Source organism: Dendropsophus ebraccatus, chromosome 1, assembly GCF_027789765.1.
Source record: "Dendropsophus ebraccatus isolate aDenEbr1 chromosome 1, aDenEbr1.pat, whole genome shotgun sequence".
NCBI classification, from domain to species: domain Eukaryota; kingdom Metazoa; phylum Chordata; class Amphibia; order Anura; family Hylidae; genus Dendropsophus; species Dendropsophus ebraccatus.
In genome coordinates this window covers 216,511,307-216,534,926 of record NC_091454.1, presented here as the reverse complement: position 1 = coordinate 216,534,926, position 23,620 = coordinate 216,511,307, and the positions used below count along the sequence as shown (strand labels likewise).

At 39.9% G+C, this 23,620-nt stretch overlaps 2 protein-coding genes across 2 annotated transcripts in view; both read right to left on the bottom strand.

The window, feature by feature from the left end:
- Positions 1 to 203: 203 nt before the first annotated feature.
- Positions 204 to 2,382, bottom strand: TNFSF9 (TNF superfamily member 9). Its single transcript, XM_069948303.1, has 3 exons — positions 2,157 to 2,382; positions 1,886 to 1,916; positions 204 to 1,142 (listed from the first exon to the last, which is right to left on the bottom strand). The coding sequence occupies exons 1-3, from the start codon at positions 2,355 to 2,357 to the stop codon at positions 712 to 714; spliced, it is 663 nt and encodes a 220-aa protein (XP_069804404.1). The 5' UTR covers positions 2,358 to 2,382; the 3' UTR covers positions 204 to 711.
- Positions 2,383 to 6,775: 4,393 nt separating this feature from the next.
- The window catches only part of LOC138769663 (E3 ubiquitin-protein ligase Rnf220-like), a 19,016-nt gene continuing 2,171 nt past the window's right edge, over positions 6,776 to 23,620 (bottom strand). The window contains exons 2-12 of the mRNA XM_069948275.1: positions 18,252 to 18,781; positions 14,290 to 14,410; positions 13,809 to 13,851; positions 13,624 to 13,704; positions 12,789 to 12,831; positions 11,795 to 11,854; positions 10,574 to 10,651; positions 8,548 to 8,632; positions 7,614 to 7,698; positions 7,308 to 7,382; positions 6,776 to 7,110 (exon numbers count right to left, since the gene is read on the bottom strand). Of these exons, the coding sequence (XP_069804376.1) occupies positions 7,039 to 7,110; positions 7,308 to 7,382; positions 7,614 to 7,698; positions 8,548 to 8,632; positions 10,574 to 10,651; positions 11,795 to 11,854; positions 12,789 to 12,831; positions 13,624 to 13,704; positions 13,809 to 13,851; positions 14,290 to 14,410; positions 18,252 to 18,774 (1,266 nt within the window). The 5' untranslated portion in view covers positions 18,775 to 18,781 and the 3' untranslated portion in view covers positions 6,776 to 7,038. The remainder of the gene's footprint in view (positions 7,111 to 7,307; positions 7,383 to 7,613; positions 7,699 to 8,547; positions 8,633 to 10,573; positions 10,652 to 11,794; positions 11,855 to 12,788; positions 12,832 to 13,623; positions 13,705 to 13,808; positions 13,852 to 14,289; positions 14,411 to 18,251; positions 18,782 to 23,620) is intronic.

The following is a 23,620-nucleotide window of genomic DNA, read 5'->3' as shown; positions in this document are numbered from 1 at the left end:
ACTCCCCACCATATGATATGCAGGCACTGCCTCCTATTACAAAGAAACAATCCCACATCGAATACCAAACAATAAATATTTAATAAATAAATTCTAATAAATTATAGAACACAATAATAAATATACATATTCCAACAAGATAAAAAAATTACATAAGAATAAGACAATCCAGTGGTACATCAAAATGGACATCATGATCCCTTAAAGGAGCAGCTCTTTAAATATAGCAATAGAGTATATTGCTAATACTACAGAGTAAGTCAAGAACCACCCAAATATCGATATGATGCTTGATCTTCACGTAATGTATTAGATTCAACCATTCAAGGTGGCGGAGGGCAAGGGTAATGTTCCTTACATCATGGTTGTTGACTTTTTGAGAGTCTACTATCTCTTTTGGGAACATAGAGCAGCATTATGGTCAAACATATTTTACATAGTATTCAAAGCAAATAAAAAAAATACAAAAACCTATAAACTAGGTACAAATAACCATTAATACCATGACAGACAGTATCACATAGTGATATACAGAACCTTAAAAAAAAAGAAATGTTCAAAAAGATACAAAGGCTTCACCGACACTCTTTGAACATCAACTAGACCTCCCAAATCTGTAACCGTGGCCGCCACATGTCTACATAATGTCCAGTAGTGCTTTTTTTTCCCCCTTATCGATAAGTCTTATTTTTGACCATGACTGGTGGTTCATTATTCAGGAAACTCCAAGGGTGGGATCCTGCTGATCCAGAGAAGTCCTAGAACAGTACGTTCTCGCTCAAACTGCCACTGACTAATTTTATGACTAGTCTGGAGTTCTGCTCCTATCCGGTCACCCTCAGTAAGATATCTGCCAATTCCAGAGAAGGACGATGGTTGACCCTTCATGTTAGAGTGGTTGATATGGACGTTTAGATTCAGGATTTTCTCTTTTATGACGTTTTTCAGAACTGTGAGGGACACGGCTCCTTCTTCTTGGCAACGACTAGGATGAATACATTTCAAAGTAATCTGGGAGAAAATGAAGTAGTATCCCGATTCTTGTACCACAAGTTCCTGTTTATCATGTTTGAAATATTGTCCGACAAAAGTGTTCTCCACTCCATTCTTACTCCACTCGAGAGTGCCATTTATCAGTGCAGCTGCAAAGAGAAGAGAACTAGGATAAGTATAGGGTACATGCTACACGTAATCTAGATGTAGCTACCATTAGTCCACAATACTGTGCAGCTTATCTAATAAGCAGAGTAAAAGGGCGACTACAAAGAGTGTCTATCACTTTGAAGAACCCAACAAATCCAGACATTACATGGACAGCCCATAGAGACAGGTAGAGGTATGCTACCATAGAGTTCCTTCAAATAACATCTGGTCAATGGAGGTACTAGCTGTAGAACACCCTGTGATCGGCTTCTCATCAGAGGACCCTAATAATTTTCCATTCTCCAAAGTGGACAATTGCTTTAAGTGTATTGTCTTTGTCTAAAGCTGGTCATACACATTAGATGTGGTGTCAGCTGATCTCGCTGATTTCTATGGAACCTTCCAACTCTCCCCTGATAAAAGATGTCAGAGGAAAGAGGGGTTGAGAAACTATCCAATGGGAATTTTTGTCATTTATCAACAATTTTTGTGCTGGTTTTTGTGTAAAATTGTTGCAAATTGTTGGAACAATTGCCTATTTTATTTCCCGATGTTTCCTCGTGCAAAAATTTTAGAACATTGTGCAAAAATTGACAGCTTTGGTCTTCTGGTGAAACCATTGCTGTATGTTTGTTCTATGGAAGTTACATTATCATTAGTTAAGCTCTCTGGCAGCGTCTTTCTCTTCTATTCTCTGATCAGTTACCTTACTATTAACAATAATAATAATAATAATACTTACGATTATCGACCACCAGCTGAACGTTCCTTTCCTGCAAAAAAAGAAAAGAAAAATATGATTAATATTAAACTCGACGTTTTAAAAAAACAAAAAAAAAGAAAAAGAAAATTTTAGCGTAACAGAAAGAGGAGCCCATTGGGATAATTATAAAAAATGTTTGAAAAATGCCCATAGAATTTTACAACGTTATCATGGATGGAGTAATGTGGTCAGCTTAGGATTAAAAATGTAAGAAGTAAACTAAGATATTTAATACATGAAGTCATCTTACCTGCTCATAACTGTGGATCTGTTCACTAACAATGGATCCAAATGATGGTTTCTCCCAAAACACATATAGTGTACATAGTGATCCCACCACCAAGGTGAGCAGTACCATTGAGATCACAAGGCAGTAGTCCAGAGAGCGACACCTTGGAGTAGAAGACTTTGGATTCTCTGGGTCTTCTGATCTGACTGGTGGTGGTGACATGATGTCCGCAGTTGAGGAGCAGATTGAAGTTTGCGAGAGTGAGATGAGAGACTGTCGGGGAGCTCTGCGCTCAGCTGCTTATATAGCAGTCTGCACAGAGAGGAAGTTTGCCTGAGAGCCGGGGTTTCCAAGACATAGAAAAACCATAAGAGCACAGTGGAGATTTCCACTATGTGACTGCGAGAGAGTGATAGAGTGAAAGAGAGCAAGAGAGAGGGAAAGAGAGTGAAAGAGAGAGGAGAGAAAAAGAAATGATAGATAAGTGGAAGAGTGGGGTGAACAGTGAGTAAGAGAAGAGACAGAGAGAGAAAAGACAAAATAGTCAGGGAAGAGATTGACAGCAGTAAAGAGATACCCTAGTTTCCAATCTCTTTTCCTCCCCGTCGCTCCATAGTGTCCACTTTTTCATCTTCTTTCCTCCGTTTCTTCCTTCCTCTCTCATTTCTCCTAAACGACAATCTAAAGTTTCTCCAAAAATAAGCCCTACCCTGAAAATAAGCCCTAGCTTTATTTTGCATGGTTTTTAAAATAGACGAATTATAAGCCCTTCAAAAATGAGCCCTAGTTACAGTCAGCGCCTCCAGCGCTAGGTTATGTCATGTGACGTCACTGACGTCTTGGAGATGGAGAATATGCATAGCATAGCTCCATCCTGAACAAGAGCCCCGCTACCTTCCGCCATGGCAGGACAAAATATGCTCCCCAACTTAAGAGTCCCACTCCAGAGTTCACAAATTCGGCCTAATCTAGAAATAGATTTACTCATCTCTAATTGGTATACTGGGTAATGGTCCATTTTACCCCCAGAAAACATGAGTTCAAAAAGGAGAAGCTACTCTGTGTTACTGTTGTCCATGGAATAAAAGATCTACCCCGAAAATAAAGCTCTAGCCCTTTTTTCCTAGAGAAAATAATAACAAAAGACCCTGTCTTATTTTCAGAGACATAGTATATACTTCCTCCTTTCTCTATATTCTTCCCTTCATCTTCCATTATTTTCCCCTTTCCTTCTCCTTCTATATCTTCCTTCCTTTCCTCCCTTCTATACTTTCTTCCTCCCTTCTATACTTTCTTCCTCCCTCCCTCCCTTCCTTCCTTTTCCTTCCCTCCTGTATAACTTGTAGTACAAGTCTTCTATGGACTCGTCTTCTGTTACCCACCAACTGGGACAATGGAGGCCACTAAGACTCCCAAGAACATAATGACTGGCAAGGCGGCTGTATACTCCCCGACTCTCTACATTGGAGTCTATGGGAAGCATGCTATCTGTCTGGTGCCCTCTTCAGTTCCTGGAATGAGGGTCAAGCCCCCTCACCACCTATTCCTCTAATAACCTGTTGATATACCCCTTTCCAGGTGACTAGTTGTCTCCATCTAAGCCTGTTATAGTGATGGTAATAATTGTCTAAAAGAAAAGTAATAATGTAGAGGAAGTGTGGAAACCCTCATTCATCTCCAGACTGCAGGATTACATCACATCATACTGAGACTGAGATGGAAACATCTCAATGATCTCACTTTTCTCTAGTCTTTAGTAATGACATCCAATAAGCTGTGAATAACAGTTATACAGTATATACAGGTTATGCAGTAATGTGATTGGTGCACGGCCATGCTATAGTGCTTGGGTTATTATATCAATAGACAACAAAGAAACCGAGCAAATCCCTGGAGTCTCCAGACTCTGTTATTACACTCCAGAAATGCACTAACACTGTGTGTGTGCCTACTACTAACAGTGACCACCCCAATACTGACCCCTCTGGTACCCCAATACTGATCATTGTGATACCCACTACTAACAGTGACCACCCCAATACTGACCATTGTGATCCCCACTACTAACAGTGACCACCCCAATACTGACCCCTCTGGTACCCCAATACTGATCATTGTGATACCCACTACTATCAGTGACCACCCCAATACTGACCATTGTGATCCCCACTACTAACAGTGACCACCCCAATACTGACCCCTCTGGTACCCCAATACTGACCATTGTGATTCCCACTACTAACAGTGACCACCCCAATACTGACCCCTCTGGTACCCCAATACTGACCCTTGTGATTCCCACTACTAACAGTGACCACCCCAATACTGACCCCTCTGGTACCCCAATACTGACCATTGTGATCCCCACTACTGTGACCTCTTCGATACTAACCCCTCTTGTACACCAATACTGACCATTGTGATTCCCACTACTAACAGTGTCCACCCCAATACTAACCCCTCTGGTACCCCAATACTGACCCCTTTGGTCTTCACTACTAACAGTGACCACCCCAATACTGACCCCTCTGGTACCCCAATACTGACCATTGTGATCCCCACTACTGTGACCTCTCCGATACTAACCCCTCTTGTACACCAATACTGACCATTGTGATTCCCACTACTAACAGTGACCACCCCAATACTAACCCCTCTGGTACCCCAATACTGACCCCTTTGGTCTTCACTACTAACAGTGACCACCCCAATACTGACCCCTCTGGTACCCCAATACTGACCATTGTAATCCCCACTACTAACAGCGACCTCTCCAATACTAACCCTATCCCAATACTGACCATTGTGATCCCCACTACTGACAGTGACCCCTTTAATACTGCCCACTGTGGTACCCCAGTACTAACTGGCACCCATCCAATACTAACCCCTCTGGTACCCCAATACTGACCATTGTGATCCCCACTACTAACAGTGACCCCTCCAATACTGCCCCCTCTGGTACCCCCTTACTAACAGTGACCCCTTCAATACTGCTCCCTGTGGTACCCCACTACTAACACGCACCCCTTTAATACTGCTCCCTGTGGTACCCCACTACTAACAGGCACCCCTTCAATACTGCCCCTCTTGTACCCCACTACTAACAGTAACCTCTCTAATACTAACCCCTCTGGTACCCCACTGCTAACAATGACCGCTTCAATACTACCCCCTGTGGTACCCCACTACTAACCATGACCCCTCCAATACTGCCCTCCTGTGGTACCCCACTGCTAATAATGACCCCTCCAATACTGCCCCCTGTGGTACACCACTACTAAGAGTGAACCCTCTAATACTGACCTCGTGGTACCCAACTGCTAACATTGATCACAGCAATACTGCCCTCTGTGGTACCCCACTGCTAACAGTGACCCCTCCATTACTGCCCCCTGTTGTACCCAACTGCTAACGCTAACCACCCCAATAACGACCTCTCTGGCATCCCACCCGTATTAGTGACCCCTGCAATACTGATCGCTACTGGGAAAAAACAGACCTGGTTATATGGAGGAAAGAAAGGCTCTGGTAATGAATCATATGATATATTATTAGAGAAATTATTTCTTTATCAATTAAAAGCATAAAATCAACTACAATCCAGCAATTTTGGGGGTGGCCCCCTGGAATCCATTGTTTGATATCCGGTATAACCTTCAGATTTGTCCTTGAGATGACTCTGGTAGGTGGGGGACAGAGTGCCCTGCTGTTCCTGTAACTCCAAGGTGCCAGTCTTGTGGGAGAAACTACTCTACTAAAACCGAGATTGAAGAGGGGGAAAAAACAGAAAATTTGCAAAATAAGCAAGTTTCATTTTTCCCAAAATGTGCCACGTGTGGGTTCATTGCGAAACAACACAACGTGCTGAACGACCTTTAAAAAAGAAGCATAACAAAGACTAAAAACAGAAGAAGCAGCCTTCAATGTGCAAACTTTATTAAACCATCATAAAAACAACACATAAACAATACAACCATTAACTTCATATCATATCAATTCACTCAGCGTAGCCCATTCACCCCACTAGCCTCACTGGCTCATCATCATCTTCACCCTATGCCACCAGGACCAATAACAGAACTCCCGTCTCCTGATCCAGAAGCTTCTACGGAATGGACCGAACCCTCTAACCAATGCAATGTCTACAAAGAAACCATGGCAAGGGTACATGGACTCATACGAGGAGTTTTATTGCTTCAGTGCAACTAATAGAAAAAATTAAGGACATTTGCAAATAGTTTTGATAAGAAATCTTCTACCGTTCTAAGGTTACAACTCCAGTGCAGACTTATAAGTTTCATGGTTACAGGCTACAACCAACAGTGAATCTTAAAGGAACCCCAACAATTGGCTGACAGTTATGTCTCTTGGCTTTACCTATATTTTTTTATGGGATAAGAGTTTGAAGTCCATCACTCCTGACCCTTCTCTCAATTGACGTTATCTGTTAGGGGAGAGTTGGGAGGCCCCTATGCACACTTATACCACTGGTGGTGGTGGGTTTGGCTGACTTTATTATAAAGTATATAGGGACTTTATCTTGATTCCCATTCCCTCTTTTCTGCTGTCCATCAAGAAGAAGAAGTAGAGGAAGGGAACTGTAATCTGTAGTCTGGCTGTAGTCTGTAACCATGGAGACACATAGTTGTGCATATAGATATATTGCAAACCATGAACACTGGTGGTATGTATAGGGAAGTCCAAGCCTTCTTGGAAGCCTAAGTCTCTGCTGGAGATAAAACGCCCTTCATCCTGTGTAGGTATTGCTGGAATTATAAAACAAAGGCCAACCAACATGGAGACAAGAGATGGGACGCATCATTATGGAGCCTCCTATGGCCCAAGACAGTCTAAATCCATTAGAGGTAGCCATGTTCTGTACTCTAGAAATCTTTATAGGTCACAGGTAAACTCGACGGAGGTCACTAGGGGATGTAATCGTGTTACACTGAGGACAAAGCTTCTTTGATCCCTGAAAAGAGGAAAAGAGAGGTAGAGGATACCATCAGTTCCTTGTATTATAGCACATTCCTACCATTGGCCATCACCATTACTTCTATATTGGCTTATCTTATTACTTCATAGTCACATCCACAGTCACCTGACCTGGTCCGATGATCTCCCATAATACACTAAGATAAAGTATAAGATAGAAGCTTTGGTTCTTACCAGTGCCCTCAACCAGCAGCCCTCACAGTGAATGTGCCAGCATTGGATAGAGGTGACAGGGACGGTGTAAGCATCCTACATGAGAAAAGGAGACAAAATACAACATCAGAAAACTGTATACATACACAGTACTGCTTCTGTCAAAACACCAGATAGCACTATCAAAAATTGCCATTGGCAAAGCCAATCTAAGTTTTTGTTATGACTGTTACACAATGGTCTGACTCTAACCAGTCAATGATGGACAACTGTTGCCCCAAGTCAACATCCAACATTGGCATCAAAGTGGTGCCATAGTAAACTCACAAGGCAGATGTGGCAGGTGTGGGTATTCTTGAGTTTCTCAGTCAGCTCCTGGATTTTCTCTCGAAGAACTGCCAAACTCTCCTCACTGAAAGTAACAAAACAATACGGTCATTATTGTTGTAAGTCTCATAGACTCACAACACGTAAGATACACACAACTATGGGACAAGAAACAAATATATTTGGTCTGAGATTTTATTAATTTTCATCAATATCAGTAAAATACCTAATGCCACAAGGAGTAGACTTAACCCCCGAAGAAGGGATATTATGGACTATTTAGCCCATAGATGCAGGTAGATGTTGACCAAATGATCATTTGGGTGACAGCTATATCTCCCAACCCCCATACCTTTGCATGCTTGGATTGGACTAGCATACGTGTGTTCTGACTGGTAATAGGGGATTAAGCCAATGAGGAAAAGCTCCTGTTTAAGCTTATTTCATCTAAGAACAAAAGGATGGGGCATGTCAATATCCAGCTGCCTGATCCTTCTACTCCTTGACATCTGCCATTGGTAAAGAAAGAGGAAGCCCACTTACACAATAAATTGTTGGTTGGTCTCATCAAAATTGACAATAATCTAAAGGGTATGGTTATCTCAAATCTTGACCGGTAAGGGCAAAAAGTTGTAAATGGTTATGTAAGGATCTAAGCAAAATACAATGTCCTCATGTTCAGTTTTAACTCATTTTCATTTTCCAAGTTACTTGTACATGTTTTAATGGGCTGAGAGTTTGCATCTGGGTCCATATAAACATACTCAACAGTATTTTCAAATATTGGTTTGGGCTTCCTCAAGGGATAGGTCTTTACTTTTAAGACTTATGATAATGGTCCCAAATTATTTCATCATTTGAAATTAGAATGCAACTTACAGATACAAATTTCAGCTCCAAAGACTACATGGACAGTTATCTAAGGAAAACGTACCTTGCATGGGAAGAAGCTGGGGTCTCTTCACTGTCGGAGTCTTCACTGTGGCTGGGCGAACTAATTCCTGGAGAACCCCTACAACCTGTAACATAAGAAAAAATGTGGTAAACTTCATGGTTTGTCATGGTTTACATTTCCCAATAAAATAATGTTGTTGCTTTTTTTATTACAAGATCGGTAGATGTGTCCATATTGCCCAATTTGTCTCTTTTTGCAAGTTTTGAATCTATGCTATTTAATCTGTGAAACACTTTGTATAACAGGGTCAAACTGGCCAACCAGAGATTCAGAGAACTGTAGTTTAGGCACTATACTAGAAAAGAGACAAAAAATCCTAAAGATGATGACCCAATATGAAATTCAATCCTTTCTAGAAGTTCTATTTTTCGTGATCTGAATCTCGAAATGAGGCAGAACTGAAGGAAAACGTGATGATACATTTTAGAGCCAAAAATATTTGTTTATAGTACAAGAGGGAAACATATAGGGGGAGATTTATCAAAGGGTGTAAAATTTAGACTGTTGCAAACTGCCCACAGCAACCAATCACAGCTCAGCTTTAGGCAGTGTTGAAAGGAAAGAGGAGCTCTGATTGGTTGCTGTGGGCAGTTTGCACCAGTCTAAATTTTACACCCTTTGATAAATCTCCCCCATAGTCTTGAACTGAGGTACCTTGGGCTCACCAAAGGAAAAAATTGTTGGCACCACCTACATTCCATACTCTGTTGTCTCATACATATTACCAACTAGGTTATTTGGGGTTTCCTTCGCCATTCCGTAGTGTGCACGTACCCTTAGGGCCCTATTCCACGGGACAATTATCGTTCGCATAATTGTTAACGATAAACGATCCAAACGACCGCTACTGCAAAATTGTTCACCCTGAAATCGTTTATCCATTTACATGGAACCATAATCGTTCTTGCGGTCGTCTTGTCATCGCTATTCTGTTCGTCACTACTGCGAACGACCGAACGACATCTAATTCAATGAGAATGATTTGCGAACGAGCAACGATAAAAATAGGTCTAGGTCTTATCAACTAATCAACGATTTCTCTTTCGGTCGTTAATCGGTAACTGCTATTCAAACAAATTATTATCGTTTAGATTCAAACGATTTAACGATAATCTGAACGATAATCGTCCTGTGGAATAGGGCCCTTACTTGGAAACTTCCAATTTCTCTGGTTAGAACAGTACATCATGAGCCCTTTGATTTTTGAGCCCCATAATCTTCTCAAACTGTTCCCTTCGTACACTGGACCAACTCTGGGAGTCACTGGTTGGCTTATTATAGAGATTTTTTGAAGTATTGCTTCAATACATGTAAAATGGTCACAAAGACAACCCCTATCCATATATTGAATTGGGCATATGGACATTGTAGATGGCGCTCCGGTCTATGAGGCAGAATGGAGTTCTGATCAAACAGATAATATGACTGCCATATTACATTTTCTTACAGCTGGCCAGACACTAGATAGTACATAAGGAGTATGATAGTAGACCCCCATGCCCTTCTTTACTTATACAGCCATCATATATTCCATAAATCTGTGTAACTAATGCCAAACAGTCCTCGCTCCCGTGAAACTCCATATTTCCTATACGAGAACACTCACTAAGACTATAGTCAGTTTCATGGGAAACAAATTTGCCTGTTGAGACTTTTTGAAGTTCTGGAAGTCAGGCACATAGAATATTCAAATTTCTTATGGTGCCCTAGTTAAAGTTCAACGCATGACTTCTGTTCTTTAAAGCAGAACTAAAATCTTTGCCCTTTTGCGGTCACAAGACAAGACTACAGCAATAATGGCCTTGACTGGAAGTATGCCAAAGTTACCAAGGTGGGAATTTCACATTGGACCAGTAGAAGCTTGGACCTACACATCTCTTTAATATTGCTTGTGTCTCATGAGTAGAGAAGAACACTAGAAATGACCATGTCCTTCACATTAAGTCTGGAAATTTCTCTTTCAATTGACTACAAGTCTTTATTCACATTGCCGTTTTTTTCTTACCGGTTCCATGGGAAGATGCTTTCTCGGGGCTTCGCATTTCATCATCCCAACGATTTTCCTCTGTGGCTTCGCTATCTGCTGGAACCCCTCTCAGAGGCTGTGACAATCAAGGAAACAAAAAGTTAGCAGTAGTCACCCTTAGGTCAGGTTCCTATAGAGATGTTTAACCACATATTTTCTATTAAAGCCTTAAACATAGTGGCCATCCAATGGAGTTCACCCAATGTGGTATCTGGAGATCAATATGTTGTGGAGGTCAATGTGGGGAGCTTTGGGATTTTGTTCATTTTGTTATTGAAGAGTATTATTGTGGTTAATAACATAGGTTCCATAGTTGGCCACCTTGGAGTTCATCCCTTTAATTTACATTTTATTACAAGAATTCATCCTTAAGAGCTAGTCTTGTCTAAAGGTCCCCATACACTTTATACTTTTGTCGAACAAACTCGTATACAGTGTATGGGGCTCTCCCGAGAGTTCATAGACAGATGATGTCAGCGAAGATAGGTGATCCAATCAATTTGTTCTGTGAGAGATAAGCTGATTGGCTAGAGGTGATGTTTGGAACTCCTCTCTGTCCTCATGGACCTCATCCCATCTTTCGTCATCACTGATAATTTGTAGTGTCCTACACAAATGCAATGGCTCAATATGTTCTTTGGTCAATTGGTAAAGTAAGGATGAAATCCTAGTAGCATTAAGGTTTTCAAGGAAAATGTATTGGTGACTTTTTTAAGGATAAGCCATCAATGTGTCATTGGTGGAAATCCAAAACTAACCCCCCCCTAATCTACAAAATGTCCCACTTGGGACATGGCGGGTTCTCACTGCTTTTAAGGAAGGCTCCACATCCAGACATAGAAGGTTCTGCAGCTCAGCCCCATTTCCTCACATAAAAAAGTGTCAGACATATTCAATATACTATAAAGATGCCAGTTATCAGGTATATACAGCCATGCTCTAAGCTCTCACTAAGATTCTCCAACTTCCTAGAAAAACCACCATACCAATCTATGGGTTATATTTGGTATTTTAATGCAGCTCCATTGAAGTGAACAGGGCTAAGCTGCGATACCGTACACAAGCCATAAAATCATGTATAACCCGTTTAATATGTCAACTTTTTGATATAAAGGATCAATGCAGTGTGATGAGTAATGGAAGGAATGAGTGATCTCTAGTCACATGACAAGTGTCAATAATATATCAATATTTTCAAACAAAAGAGTCCACTTACCTCCTCAGTATTTAGCCGAGATCTCTTGCACCTCCCAGCCCTTGCTGTATACAAAAAAGAGCAAATAGGTAAATAAAAGATAAAATTAAAATTTTTATAAATCCACTTTACAATAATGCTGCCCGAATGGCAGAAATTGTTATTTATACATCGTCTATATACCTAACCCACAAGTCTATGCATTGTTCCGTATTGCTCTCTGGTTTTAGCTATCGCTTATTTTGTCAGTACATGAATGATCTTATGTTAAGGGGTCTGTTTGCAGCCTCCTATAATCCAACTTGAAAGGTCTTCTTTACGGTAAGAGCTGTGGACATTTAGAATAATCCAGCACATAAACCTCTCAAACAGCCTGCGATCAGCTATTACTGCCGGCAAGGAAGTTTTGCCTCGCAAACATTTCCTCTGCCGAAACTTTTCTTTCATGTCCCAAAATCATTCACTAAAAATATTGTGTTGATCCAGTACCATCACCAAGAGGGAGTCAGAATTTTTTGGTTTCGTTTAGAGCCCATGGGAATAAAGCTCCCCTTAAAGGCCTCCATTAAGTCTTGAATAAATTCATCAGAACCCAATAGACCAGCTGATCTAACAGGTTTGGAGGCTTTCCTAGTCTCCTCGGAAGGATCCCAATGGAGGAGAGAAGGATAGGACATTTTGGATATTAACGGCCTGATCCCTTTGTTCTTGGGGCAATAAGCAGCCTTCAGAGAATTCTGGCCGCAGGTTACTCCTCCTTCTTTGCATTCAGTGCACATGAACTCTCAAGTCGCATTTTCATGTACATGGAACGATCAAACATTTGGCCGACAGAGATCACACTTGTATGGCTACCTTTATGCTAACAAGAACAATGAGCCAGATAGTCATTTTTCCTGTCTCCCCCAGGGTCATACATGCGTGTGCTGAGAGTAGATGTTGTTTAAGTGTGGAAACATTCAGACATGGTGGTGTGTGAAGTATGATGAGTGATCCTACCTCCAAGACGTTCTTCTCTGTTCCATCTAATCTGCTGAAAAACCTAGGGAAAACCAGAAGGAGAAGATGGCTATACAAAACGTGTACTTAAGAAGAAACTATGACCTCAATAATATATATCTTGCGTGTATATATTAGACCACTAGCACAACTAAGATGCCCAATAGAGATCAGCAAACCTCAAGCACACTCGGGTTAGTCAAAACCCAAACTATGGACATTTGATTATTGGTGGCTGAAAAAGTTTAATACAGTCCTAGGACGTCCTGTAAAACATGCATACAGGTTCTGGCCTATGGCTCTATACATGTTTTCCAGGCAGCCCTAGGGCTGCATCAAACTTCTTTGGCCGCCAGTAATTAAATGCCAAGCATTCGGGTTCAGCCTAACCCACTCATCTATAGTAGACAGTGATGCCCAACGACTCTTTTCAGGAGTCAAATTGGTTAGACAGGATGGATTGGTTGGCTTTTAGCACATCCTATATATGCCCAAGAGATAAGATGCCATGATGGCGATAGAATGTACCTCGACTAAGCCAACAGTGCTTATGGGCAGCTGTTTGTGACTCCATTCCATGATCACGTGATTCCATTGTCAACTACTAAGATAGCAAAGAGTCTATTCTTCACCTCTGTTGATTAACCTTTACCAATGTTTGGCTGGGGTGTCTTAGACCCTTCAGAAAAACTACTCCTGAGGACTAAATTCTTGACTCCACTCCACCCAAGGACTAATAAACTTATAGAAAACCACACTAGCGAGTACATCACGCAACTTTAGATGACTATTTAGTCTTTTTAAGTCTATAGTCCTATACAGCAGTTTTCTTTACCTGTTGCCTGTCCAGTTTCTGTCCATCCTCGGAGGTCATCAGTGGCGAGTCACTACGGGGGTCTCGTCCTTGTTGTGGGGACTACAAGAAGGATATGTTTAGAATGACAGACATTAGCAATATGATGAATATGGTCAATAACAAATCTATTAGAAAAGGCTTTAAATTATTTTTTTTTACCCCACCTTGGTGAAGTTGTTGGAGGACTCTGGAGTGCTGTCCATCTCACTATGGAGAATTAAAGAAGAAGTGAATAAATTGTGGCAAAAGTAATAAAAATCTAGGAAGATTTGTTATAAAAGTTGAAGAATAATAAGGGTCAGATGTGGGTTCCCATCCTGTATTCTATGTCTCCAATTTCCTCTTTAACAACTTTCAACATTTATTAACACCATTGGCTCAATTCTGTCAAATCAGCTGGGGAAGGTTCCTCACAATCCCTTTCATAAGCCCAGTTCTATACTGAGAGGTTGGTAGAAACCATCCACAGTGACACCAAGAAGTCAAGAAGACCACAAAGAAGGAGTTTTTGTAAAATTCCACCCTTTCGTATGATCCTGTAGTACCCAGCATGATGGGAATGGTAGTTTTTCAATAGCTGAAGAGCCAAAGGTTCCCCTTCCCTGATGGAGAACTGGAGACCATCTTAGGAATCCTAGGTTTTACCTGTCCGATAGGTGGGCCAGTTGGTCCATTTCATGTTGTAGATGGTGTGAGAGCTCCTCCTTCTGGAGATGTTTATGACACAGAGGACACAACAGAGGTAATGTGAGAGGACTCTTTTTATCTGCAATGGAAGTAGATAAACATGAGAGATACAAAAAGGCAAGAAAGACAGCCCCTATGGGTGCTATACAGAACTTGGCCAAATTCCTCTTCCTTAAGGGTAGAGTAGACCTGCTTCTTACTCCTCATGGGTACCAAAGCTTTAGCAAACTTTTACACCTTTCTCCTATAAAGGATAGGGGTAGAAAACAATGGAGGATGGTTTTGGTATAAATGATCAATAGTGCCTTTATTTCTACTATAATCAGGACCTCATATACTTTTGTCGGTAGCACTGATGAGGGTCTGGTCATGCCTCTCCTCACGTGTCGGTGATGGTTTCCATTCCTGGCTCAGTCCCAGCTCGATGGATGTGGGCAGGGGACAGGGACCATAGAGAAAGGCAGAAAATGGGCCAACAAAAAAATACTAATTGTTTGTGAAAACAGGAACATTCCTGAACACTTGGTGGGAAGGGGCAGCAGTGAAAGACGTATGGGCCAGGCCGAGTAAGGTCATGTGTCCCCATTGTGTATGAGAGCAGGGTGACAATGCAGACATACCGAGGATAGGAGAGGGGGCACTCTCTTAGGCTGCATGAGAAAGGCTTCTCTATTTCCATAGTGTCCAGGAAGTACAATAGAGTGTGTGAGAGATAAACTCGGGATAAATTGTCCATGTACAATGGGTTAAGGGTCTCTGTGTGAGGCGAGGACTATTGTCATGGAGGACAGGCTGAGTAATGATGTCTCAGCCACACACACTGATTCAGCGTGAATTGCTCATTTTCCGCCTAGCTAGAGGTTGTATTCACAGAATCACCTAACACCCTGTTTATACCCCCTGAGCCCCCTCCTCCCCACTATTAGTGTCAGGAGCAATTAGCACTGCATGGGGGGTATGACCTCTGCTGACATCGGACCCCAACCCTCCATACATTCCTCTCCTATTGTGCAAACACATTGCTATCTATCCGTCCATCCAGCTCCTATCTATCTATCTATCTATCTATCTATCTATCTATCTCCTATCTATCTATCTATCTATCTCCTATCTATCTATCTATCTATCTATCTATCTATCTATCTATCTATCTATCTATCTCCTATCTATCTATCTATCTATCTATCTATCTATCTCCTATCTATTATCTATCTCCTATCTATCTATCTCCTATCTATCTATCTATCTATCTATCTCCTATCTATTATCTATCTATCTATCTATCTATCTATCTATCTATCTATCTCCTATCTATCTCCTATCTATCTATCTATCTATCTATCTATCTCCTATCTATATCCTATCTATCTATCTATCTATCTATCTATCTATCTATCTCCTATCTATCTATCTATCTATCTATCTATCTATCTCCTATCTATCTATCTATCTATCTATCTATCTATCTCCTATCTATCTATCTATCTATCTATCTATCTATCTATCTATCTCCTATCTATCTATCTCCTATCTATCTATCTCCTATCTATCTATCTATCTATCTATCTATCTATCTATCTATCTATCTATCTCCTATCTATCTATCTCCTATCTATCTATCTATCTATCTATCTATCTATCTATCTATCTATCTCCTATCTATTATCTATCTCCTATCTATCTATCTCCTATCTATCTATCTATCTATCTATCTATCTATCTATCTCCTATCTATTATCTATCTCCTATCTATTATCTATCTCCTATCTATCTATCTATCTCCTATCTATCTATCTATCTATCTATCTCCTATCTATCAATCTATCTATCTATCTATCTATCTATCTATCTATCTATCTCCTATCTATCTATCTATCTATCTATCTATCTATCTATCTATCTCCTATCTATCTATCTATCTATCTATCTCCTATCTATCTATCTATCTATAAATTCAATGGAGGCCTATGGATACATTTGACGTGTACTGGCAGGTTAAATAGACACTACAAATGCAGCGTGAGTTCAGCCTAAGGGATGAAGTGATTGAATTTCATTGCTCAAATAACCAGTGGATTGTAAGAGAGACAAAAGGAGGATGCTGTATGATGAGTTAATGGAGAGAAGATAGATAGATAGATAGATAGGAGATAAAAGAGATAGATAGATAGATAGATAGATAGATAGATAGATAGATAGATAGGAGATAGATAGATAGATAGATAGATAGATAGATAGATAATAGATAGATAGATAGATAGATAGATAGATAGATAGATAGGAGATAGATAGATGGATAGATAGATAGATAGATAGATAGGAGATAGATAGATAGGAGATAGATAGATAGATAGATATGAGATAGATAGATGGATAGATAGATAGATAGATAGATAGATAGATAGATAGAAGATAGATAGATAGATAGATAGATAGATAGGAGATAGATAGGAGATAGATAGATAGATAGATAGATAGATAGATAGATAGATAGATAGATAGGAGATAGATAGGAGATAGATAGATAGATAGATAGATAGATAGATAGATAGATAGATAGATAGATAGGAGATAGATAGGAGATATTTAGATAGATAGATAGGAGATAGATAGATGGATAGATAGGAGATAGATAGATAGATAGGAGATAGATAGATAGATATGATATAGATAGATAGGAGATAGATAGATAGATAGGATATAGATAGATAGGAGATAGATAGATAGATAGATAGATAGATAGGAGATAGATAGATAGATAGATAGATAGATAGATAGATAGGAGATAGATAGATAGATAATAGATAGGAGATAGATAGATAGATAGGATATAGATAGATAGGAGATAGATAGATAGATAGATAGATAGGAGATAGATAGATAGATAGATAGATAGGAGATAGATAGATAGATAATAGATAGATAGGAGATAGATAGATAGGATATAGATAGATAGGAGATAGATAGATAGATAGATAGATAGGATATAGATAGATAGGAGATAAATAGATAGATAGATAGGAGATAGATAGATAGATAGATAGATAGATAGGAGATAGATAATAGATAGATCTCTTATCAGGTGCACATTTAATATTCTGACTTTACTTTGAGCTCTGTACTATCTATGTAATGTATGTACTATGTTCCTCTATGTAACGTATGTACTATGCTCCTCTATGTAATGTATGTACTATGTTCCTCTATGTAGTATGACACCCCATTCCTGATGACGCCCCCCATGTCCGGGCAGTGACTGTGTGTGCCGGCCGGGCTGCAGGTGTGTGTGATTATCACAGCTATTGACCCCTCTGCTTCCTGCAGGCGGTCATTCTCTGTGCATTAAATCTCCATGAGAAAAGGAGGGGTATCTAGTAGCTGTATGCAGGGGAGGGGGACAGTCCGGGCCTGGGCAGACCTGACCACCCCTCCCCCACTGCCCAATGTTTGTTTTTCTTCTTTATTCCCCCTTCTCACTTTCTCCTCAGCTCTGTCTTTTCCTCTCCTTTTCATGGCATCTCCTAATCTCTCTCTGTCCTTTGTCCCTTCTCTCCTGGGAGCCTTTGTGCAGCATCTGGCCAACTGGTGACTTCTTATCCCATTCCCCTCCCAATATATCGATAGAGACCCCTCTGCTTTCTACCCTCTCCCCAGTGACACTGAATACATTCAACACATTAACAATGCATTCATAGTGGTTAAGCTCCCACAGGCTGCGCTTTTCTCTGTCGTAACCATGTGTCCCGGCTGTGATACAATGTAGCTACACATCCTGAGAGATAGATAATAGACAGATAGATAGATATTCTGTCCCCGCCAGGCCTACAACTCCAGCGGACCAGCCAGACCACCATAAGACACCACTGGTGGTGAATCTAAAATGTTCTTATTTCCTCGTATTGACTCCTTCCATCCCTTACCTCTCTTATGAGAACTCGTTCTTGGTTTTGGGGAACTCCTATGAGACGTTGGGGCCATCAATGACCCTGTTGATACATGAGATGCTTCCAGTCCTGCCTCCATAGGAAGATAATGTAACTGTGGAGGCTCAGGGTCTCCCTTTAGCCTTTTAGGGTTCAGAAACCCAGCTTGAAGTCTTTCCACACTCTCCGGAAGCCGAAAAGCTGCAAAGGGGTGGAGGGCGGTGTATCCCAAAACTCCTACACCTCCGCGGTCCAGACGTGGAGGTCCATATTGATGAGAAAGGGAAAGAAGCTGAGGGGCACAAGCAGAGTTTAAGTGTTCTTGTGGTGGGTAGAGTAAAGGGTAGGCCGGGCTCAGATAAGTCATCTGTGGGGTTTTGTCCATACCAATTGGTACCGTATAGTGGGGAGGCTGCTGGGCTACACCAAGTGGACCTTCTGCAGAGGTAGCCATCACCAAGAGGGCTTGAGATGTCAGCGGGTTAATCAAGCCTGGTGTGCTCTCCATTGTAAAACACATACGAATACTGGCAGAAGAAAAAAGACACAGATTAATTTGACTGAGAATGATCCCGAATAGTGCAAAAATATACAAGAATGATGTGTCACAATGGCCTTATTACACGAGAGAACCTCATATGCTTCTTTAAAGGTGGCTTCTATTCTTCACGTTCTCTGTGGTGTGCCTTACCTACAGTACATGGACCTCAGCTAACAGTACTGCTGGGTTCAAGCAGGTGGCATTACCCTTAGGCACTTATTAAGCCTAAGAATTAAAATGTGGCACCACCAAAGTACCTTATGATTCCTGCAGAACCCCCCTACCATCCCAACAGTAGAAACCGACCTAATCAAAAGAAAAGACTTTTCCCACACATGAGGTTTGTAGTACTAGCTATCAGAGTTCCTGTAGGACACCAATCTGAGAACATCTCAAATCTCAAACATCTCAAAGACTTTTCCAAGCCATGATGTTTGTAGTCCTAGCTATCATAGCCATGAGTTTCTGTAGGATCTATTACCATCCCGACAACGGACATCAACCTGAGAACATCTCAAGTCAAGAGCCTTTTCCACGGTATGATGTTTGTTGTCCTAGCTATCATATCCATGAGTTCCTGTAGGACCTCTTACCATCCCAACAACGGACATCAACCTGAGACTTTTCCAAAGCATGATGTTTGCATTCTGAGCTATCAGACCCATGACTTTCTTTAGGATGCCCTAGTATCTGAATAGTGGGCAACAACCTGGGGACATCTCAAATCAAGAGACCACAGCATGATATCGAGTCCCAGCTATCGACCCATGGAAGCCTTAACCAGACTCTGAAGAAGAACATTTCAATATACTTACCCTCTTAAACATAGAAACCCATACTACCATCATGGGAAGGGAAGAAATCATGGCTCTTTCGAAATTACCAAGACCTTTAATTCTTGAAGAAACCAACACCATCAAACTACCACTATCAAGTATAAGAGGTACTCTCATGTTCCCATGGTGTGAACATAACCTACCATAGTTGAGGTCATATCTAGGCATGTTCCTCCACAATATTTGGTGTGATCATTTGCCGAGTCATTTTATCTGTTCCCTTTTGGGAAGACTCCCTACCTCCAAATTTTCCTAATTTTGTGAAACCATCTTTATCGAGATTTTTTTTTGAGTCCCAGAGATATGGAAATAGAAACAATATTCTTGCCAAACAACTTTTTGTATCTCTTTGTGATATTCCTTTGAGTTCAGGATTTTGTTGATTATTTACGGGGGCGGACCACTCATGAATAATCCCCCCATCAAGTAACAATTGAAAACCTATAATACTGTAGGATGTCTCATTGTCTATTATTATAGTTTTAGTATTTCGGGAGGTGGGGGTGAATACTTTTTTACATGTAGTTGTTGTTCCCCGATGAGAGTAATAAACCTGTTTCTATGAGTTATAGAAAACAAACACTGGTGTATCTGGGGATCAGTTGGTTGCATCATGGATTGCACATACACCTATATACACGCATCACATTTCCATGTGTTTTGCACCAATGTTTCACTGTGCCGACTGAGCACTAATCTATGTAGTGAAACCTGGTGATGAAGAGTCAGCGATCTCCATTGGAAGATGAGGTCATGCTGCTGAGAGTGAAAGCTGCTTCACCGAGCAAGTCAGGAGGCCCCCGCACCACCGCTGCTGAGAAGAAGAAGCCTTACTCAATCATAGGGAGATTGGGCTGCTCAGCTGCTGTATCTAAAGCTTTTATGTAAGATCCTGTTTGCTGAACTGTGTATCTAAGCATATTATGTGCGATACTTCTAAACGCTGTTATGCTATGTTGTATCTAAGCTAATTCTTTACGATACTGTCTGCTGTGTTTTCAAGCTTGTGTACGATATAGCTTGTGTATCTAAGCCGATCATGTGTGATACTGTTATGCTATGTTGTATCTAAGCTAATTCTTTACGATACTGTCTGCTGTGTTTTCAAGCTTGTGTACGATGGAGCTTGTGTATCTAAGCCGATCATGTGTGATACTGTTATGCTATGTTGTATCTAAGCTAATTCTTTACGATACTGTCTGCTGTGTTTTCAAGCTTGTGTATGATGGAGCTTGTGTATCTAAGGGCCCTATTCCACCGGACGACTATCGTTCGCATAATCGTTAACGATTGACGATCTCAAACGACCGCTATTGCGAAAGACCTGAAAATGTTCACTCATTTCCATGGAACGATAATCGTTACTTATGATCGTATTTGCGATAGTTTTTTCTCCGCTATTTCTTCGCTATTGCGTTCGTATCTACTGAGAACGACCGAATGACGTCTTATTCAATGCGAACAATTTGCGAATGAGCAACAATAAAAATAGGTCTAGGTCTTATAAAGCGATCAACGATTTCTCGTTTGGTCGTTAATCGTTAACAGCATTTCAACCGAACGATTATCGTTTAGATTCGAACGATTTAACGATAATCTGAACGATAATCATCCGGTGGAATAGGGCCCTAAGCCTATCATGTGTGATACTGTATGCTATGTTGTGAACTACTGTCTACTGTGTGTTCAAGCCTCTTCTGTATTATATTGTCTGCTAAGCCTGAGTATCTAAGGCTGGGTTCACACTACATTTTTTTCATCCGGATAAAAACGGATTATAAAAAAAAAAAAAAGACTTGTGTTTCATCCGTTTTGATCCGGTTTTCCATTGGCTTCCATTATAAAAAAAATGGATCAAAATGCATCCGTATTTTTTTTAACGTACAAAAAAACATAGCTGACCTTACTTTTTTTGTATGTTTAAAAAAACCGGATGCGTTTTGATCCGTTTTTTTTTTTTATTAATGGAAGTCGATAAAAATGCAGATCAAAACGGATGCACACAAATGCACCAGTTTTTTTAAACCTTTTTTTTCCAAAAACAGATGAAAAAAAAACGGATTGCAAAGTGTGGACCCAGCCTAAGCCTATGATGTATCGTACTGTAGTCTGAACTTATGTATCTAAGAAAAGCCTATCATGTGTCGCAGTGTAAGCTGAGCTGGTGTATCTAAGCCTATCATGTATCGTACTGTAGTCTGGGCTGGTGTATCTAAGCCTATCATGTGTCGTGGTTTAGGCTGAGCTGGTGTATCTAAGCCTGTTATTTACGTATGATGCTATGCGGCTGAACAGCGTATCTACCAATGCATCTAATCCTTTCCTTTATGATGAAGTCAAACATGTGTGATACAGTCTGCAATGTATCCAAGCGTATCACATGTGATACAGTCTGTTGAGCTGAGGTATCTAATGCGATGACAGTATCTGTGTTAGTCCCCTAACCTATCACGTATGACACCATAGACGGCACCATAGACGGCACTGCTCCCACTATGTAATGTTATTACATTTCCGATACCTTCTTAAAAAACCCTCCTTTAAACGTCTACACATCTGGGTTGTAAAAGGGAAGCATAAGACGACAACAACAACCGTGACTCACTAGAAGAAGGAACTACCATCGCTCGTACAGAATTTTTCCAAGTAATCTTACGACTTCCCTACTTCCTTTATTAGACCAACAACGCTTGTTTCTTACGATTTCACAACTTTTATCTACAATAATCCAAAAATATATTTCCATTATCCCCCTGCTAATGATTTCTAATTTACCGGACGTGCCAAAATACTATAGACAATACATTAAAACAGTAAAATTCTTAACAAGAAAAAAATAAAAAAGATTTCTTCCCTTGGAAGCTTAAGTGAAGGAGAGATAAAATACTAAATTGATGGAAATAATTTTTAAAGGTATATTGTACAAATTTATTTATTGACATTTGCAACTAAAATGAAGAAATATTACAAAATAAATTTCCAAATTAGAAACATAAAGAATTTCTTAAATTGCTAATTTAAAATCTTTAAAGTTTAAATATTTAACAAATGCGCGTTTAAAAAAAAACCTGTTGGATTATTTGAAAGTGGAACATTTCTATTTTTAGATTTAAAGGTTTTATTCTCCTCTCACTAAGTGATTTCATATATCGCTAGGATACAGTAGGTGATGGCCCGACCTCTAAGATCCCCCCCCCCCCCGCTAATCCCAAGATTAAAGGAACCACAATAATTAGACCGAACGCTGTATCCCCCCCATGGTCCCCCCCATACTCTGCATTGGTGGGGGACGCAGAGGTTACCCTAAGGATTTGTCCGCACGAGAATCCCCCTTTAAAAACCATTTAAAAGTAAATTCCAGTTTTTGCTAATTTTTTTAATGTATTTTTTTGATTATTTTTTGTACATTTTCATGAATAAAGTATTTAGAAATTAGATATCTCATAGATAATTTAAGATATGTGTAAAGAGTATGTGATCAATACATATGAATATTGTTACCTAAAATAATTCAAATCAAAATTTAAATTAAATATTTTTAATATAGAATTTATAAAAATTCACATTTTAACATTCAATTTTTTAAAAAATATAGTCAAAAATTTATATAGAAAAGGGTCTAAATTACAAGTGTACATTACATTACAAATGTAGAAATTTAGGGACATTCATATTTTATATCAAGTAAATGGATATTTTTCATAAATTAAACATTTTAAAAATGCCTAAATTCTTAAGATTTGAAATTTTAACAGTTTTAGTGACTATTATTTTTTTTACTGTGTTAGGTTAGATCATGCAGATAGATTTCAGTATTTTCATATTTTGAAGTGATTTTTAAAATTTAGACTGTAGTAGAGAAAAGGCATTAAAAATCTATATATTCTAAAAATGTATTGGAACTTAAACGCTTTCAAAACCTGTAGAATCATTTGGTACAATTTGGAAAAAATTAGGACAATAGGAGTCCCCGAATTTACATCAGCTGA

Coding starts and splice junctions, on each gene's coding strand:
- TNFSF9 (XM_069948303.1), bottom strand. CDS start 2,357: ATGTCACCACCACCAGTCAGATCAGAAGACCCAGAGAATCCAAAGTCT. Junction 1,917..2,156: donor AGATCCACAGTTATGAGCAG/GTAAGATGACTT, acceptor CTTTTTTTGCAG/GAAAGGAACGTTCAGCTGGT. Junction 1,143..1,885: donor TCAGCTGGTGGTCGATAATC/GTAAGTATTATT, acceptor TTCTCTTTGCAG/CTGCACTGATAAATGGCACT.